Source organism: Cucurbita pepo, chromosome 1 (assembly GCF_057944985.1).
Source record: "Cucurbita pepo subsp. pepo isolate OVF chromosome 1, ASM5794498v1, whole genome shotgun sequence".
Taxonomy (NCBI): domain Eukaryota; kingdom Viridiplantae; phylum Streptophyta; class Magnoliopsida; order Cucurbitales; family Cucurbitaceae; genus Cucurbita; species Cucurbita pepo.
Window position 1 is genome coordinate 11,577,213 of NC_141798.1, and position 3,852 is coordinate 11,581,064.

A 3,852-nucleotide genomic window follows, 5' to 3' on the forward strand; every position below is an offset into this window, starting at 1 on the left:
CGATTCGTGAAAGCACCTTGCCTCGGACTATTGAAGGTTTAGGTTGAGGATTCTCATATCTCCGGCGTCGATTTTTTATCAGATCTTCTCCTCCAACCTCAAAACCCTAATCTCCTTTCTCAGATCTCCAGCGTCGATTTCCATCATTGTGCCTAAATTTTGGAAATCGTAAAAGGTCTCTTGAATTATAGTAAATTTAATTATATTATTTCACAACTTAAATAAAAATAATTAATAATTAATGTCTAATTTTACCTTAAAATTTGTTACTGAAAATTACTAAAAAGAAATCAAAGGAATATTGACTAAAGTAGAATATAGTCGTGCATATATTAATAAACGCTTTCCAAATTTTATGAATAAAACAAACTAAACCTCACATCAAAAGTGTTACGAGAAAAGTAATAATAGTTATAAAACAGCGTGTTGTTTTCATAGGCCCAAAAAATCTCAACCAATTTTTGTGCAATCGGTGGGCTTAAACGACACCGTCATATTGTCAATATCATACCCAACCAAAAAATTCGCCATCATACTGTTCCCGATGAGTGCGTCCTTGTCGTCAACGCCCATCGCGGTGAAGCAAAAGGACCCATCCGGCATCTTATTGAAAGTCTGAACCGTACTCAATCGCAGATCCACGCCGCCGTCGAAGTGTAGAGTCATCACCAAATCCCCCAAATTATCTTTGTAGCAAAGAGTATCATCGTCAATGGGCTTCGACGGGATATGCCGCCGAACTTCGGCAGCCAATCGTCCGTACAATTCTTTGGGGAGGAGAGTCGGCGGCGTGCCGGTATCGAGAACCGCATTCCCCTTGGCCGGAGGTCCCGACGTACTGTACGGAACGAGGGTTTTTCCGACGGAGATTCCCGTGAGGGTGAGAGAGTAAGATGTCTGGTCGGCTGTTCGAACGAGTTGGGCTGTGATGACTCCGGGTCCTTTAACTTCAGAACCCGACCCGATAGAGAGGCTACTTGAGATTCTCGGGTCGGTGTTGTATGGCATCAGACAAAGGGAGAACTTTCTGCCGCCGACCGATGGACCTATCTGTGAATATGAATTTACATTAACTATAAGGTTTTGAACTTTATAGTTGTTTGAATAAGAATATAATTAACCGTTGGTTTCACTATTTAATGCGAATAATGTTTTTAAAAATATTAATAATAATTGAAAGTGATAATATATATACACCTGAGAAACGAAGGAAATCGCTCCTCTTCCAAATCCGATCAATCCCATTTCATTGGCATTAAACGTTCCACTATTATTATGTCCGCAACCAAACACCACCCCCGAAAACGGCGTCGTCGCTCCAGACCTCGAAGTTACAGCCATTTTTTCAGTCGCCAATTCTCCCTGCGTAGATCCGCTTCCATACCCATAGCCGTACTTACACGTGTCGGTGTCGGAGCACGCCGCACCGGACCCCCTCAAATGGCACTGCGGCGACTTGCAAGAAAGGGTTCGAAAGGTTGACGATTTCGAAGGGTCGTAAATCGGATTCGTTTGCCGGTAACATTTCGCACATGGACGACACTGAGCCCAAAATAAATCGCTGCCAGTGTCGAGGATTGCATGCACCTCCGTCGGCGGCGTTCCGACGGCGATTTTCACCATAAATTCGCTGGTTTCCGGCCAAATTTGTGACTTGGCTGCCATCGGTGAAACGTTGCCGGGTGAGAGTCGGCGTTGGATGAGTTCCAGCTTGAGACCACCGCCTTTGCCGGCGATGGAAAGTAGTGCGAGAAGGAGAAATATGGTAGGCGCCATGGGATTGCATAGATTTTAGATTTCTTTGTTTTATTTATACGCGTGAGAGAGATAATGACGTGGAAATTGAAATTATTACGTAGAACTAGGAAAGGACGGCCGTGTTTTTGGTAACCCTCGCTTGTTTTTTTTTAATATAAAAATAGAATGTTACTTTAGTTGTTTCTATTTACTCAGATCGTATTAAATTTTCATATTTCCAAGCCTTTAATAAATTTAGTTTTAATCTAAATAAGGAAAACAAAAATATTTAAATAGGAGTATATTTCTTATTCTATTTTAATAATTATCTTTGAATTAAATAAAACTATGTAAACTTTTCAAATTAACTTGAAAAAAAAAACATAGTATTTCGATTATTAAAAATAGAATCATTTATTTAATTTAACTAATTAAATAAATTCAATGTATTGCTTGATGATTAATTAACAATTTATAATTATTTGATTAACTATAAATCAAATTTAGATCTAAATAATGTTATTCAGAATTCTATTTTAATAATTATCTTGGAATAAAGGAATTAAATAAAACTATATAAACTTTTGAATTTATCATAATTAATTAATTAATTAATGAAGGTTTGTTATTGTTAATTATAACTTTAATTCTAGAAAGGAAAATAGTTTAATAACGGGTCCAAAAAAAACCTAAACTAAAAGAACAGAATATGAGTATGTTAATAGTCAAAGTTAGTAAGGTTGGGAAAAGTTTTAAAATTGTGATAAATAATAATGAATGCTATATTTTTAATTTTTAAACAAAAACTCATATCAAACCACGTTTTAGAACACAAGGGTAACTTCAAAATTGTTAAAATCATTTGAAGTTAATCATTCATATAACCAATTATTATTTAACTTTACATTTCATAAAAATCGATTTTGAATATTTATAAGAATATCAATTTTGAATATTCATAATTATGTTATTGTCATGACCCAATTTTCGAGGCTTCGAAAAGCCGAATCGTGACTAAAAAGACGAAATTAAAAAGAAAATAAAATAGAAGATAAAAATCGGATAAAATTTAAAACGAGAAAAAGAACGGTATGAATATTTCATCAATTTTATCGATGATTATTCAAGGTATGACTATATTTACCTAATGCATCACAAGTCCGAAGCTCTTGAAATGTTCAGAGAGTATAAGACTGAGGTTGAGAATCGATGAGGGAAAACTATTAAAACACTTCGATCAGATCGAGGTGGAGAGTATATGGACTTAAGATTCCAGGACTATATGATAGAACATGGAATAACGTCTCAACTCCCAGCCCCTGGCATGCGTCAACAGAACGGTGTATCAGAAAGGAGAAATAGAACTCTGTTAGACATGGTTCGGTCTATGATGAGTTTCGCTCAATTACCTGATTCGTTTTGGGGATATGCAGTGGAGACTGCTGCATGCATTTTGAACATGGTTCCTTCTAAGAGTATCTCAGAAACACCTTATGAGTTATGGAGAGGGCGTAAAGGTAGTTTACGTCACTTCAGGATTTGGGGATGGCCAGTGTCACAGTCCAACATTCTTGACCGTGCGGCGTCGTGACCGATACACGCTCACGACTAGCCTTAAGGGGAATTAAGCCCCATATATATTTTTCGCCCCGGCTTTGTGGCTTCGTCGGGTCTTAGGCGAGGTTTGTCTTCGTCGATCGAACATCGCTTGTGCGGAATCCAAGCTTGTTCAACCACACACGCCGCCTGCGCGTGTATGTTCAATCGTCTGCGACACATCCGACTTGCCTCTACGCTAGGCCAACTCATTCGGCTCGACCTTGCCTCTACTCGGGCCATGGTCTCTCAATACAACGTCGCATCTCATCTTGCCATCTCGATCCCCATCGACGGAGTCCATATGTCTTGACGCCATCCCAAGTCTCGGGGTGTCGTCGTCCATCATAACTCGTTCAGTCGTGCCATCGAGAATGGGCCCGCGTGTCGTTCATCTCATCGGGGCTTCCCAAACATCCATCCATCCGAGTTCTATCGAGGTATAGGCCCTCCCGTGCCCATGCCGAGTCATTTATGGATACCGTACCGGATAGCGGGTGCATGTAGCAACCTCCAACA

At 39.2% G+C, this 3,852-nt stretch overlaps 1 protein-coding gene across 1 annotated transcript; it reads right to left on the minus strand.

Moving 5' to 3' along the window:
• Positions 1 to 426: 426 nt before the first annotated feature.
• LOC111795130 (aspartic proteinase CDR1-like) lies at positions 427 to 1,776 on the minus strand. Its single transcript, XM_087122725.1, has 2 exons — positions 1,198 to 1,776; positions 427 to 1,050 (listed from the first exon to the last, which is right to left on the minus strand). Exons 1-2 carry the CDS (start codon positions 1,774 to 1,776, stop codon positions 451 to 453), a joined length of 1,179 nt encoding a protein of 392 aa, XP_086978851.1. The 3' UTR covers positions 427 to 450.
• Positions 1,777 to 3,852: the final 2,076 nt, after the last annotated feature.

What these genes read in the sequence shown, in the direction of transcription:
- LOC111795130 (XM_087122725.1), bottom strand. Translation starts at nt 1,776, where the DNA reads ATGGCGCCTACCATATTTCTCCTTCTCGCACTACTTTCCATCGCCGGC. An exon ending in CGATTTCCTTCGTTTCTCAG is followed by an intron (nt 1,051 to 1,197) that starts GTGTATATATAT and finishes TCATATTCACAG; the next exon opens with ATAGGTCCATCGGTCGGCGG.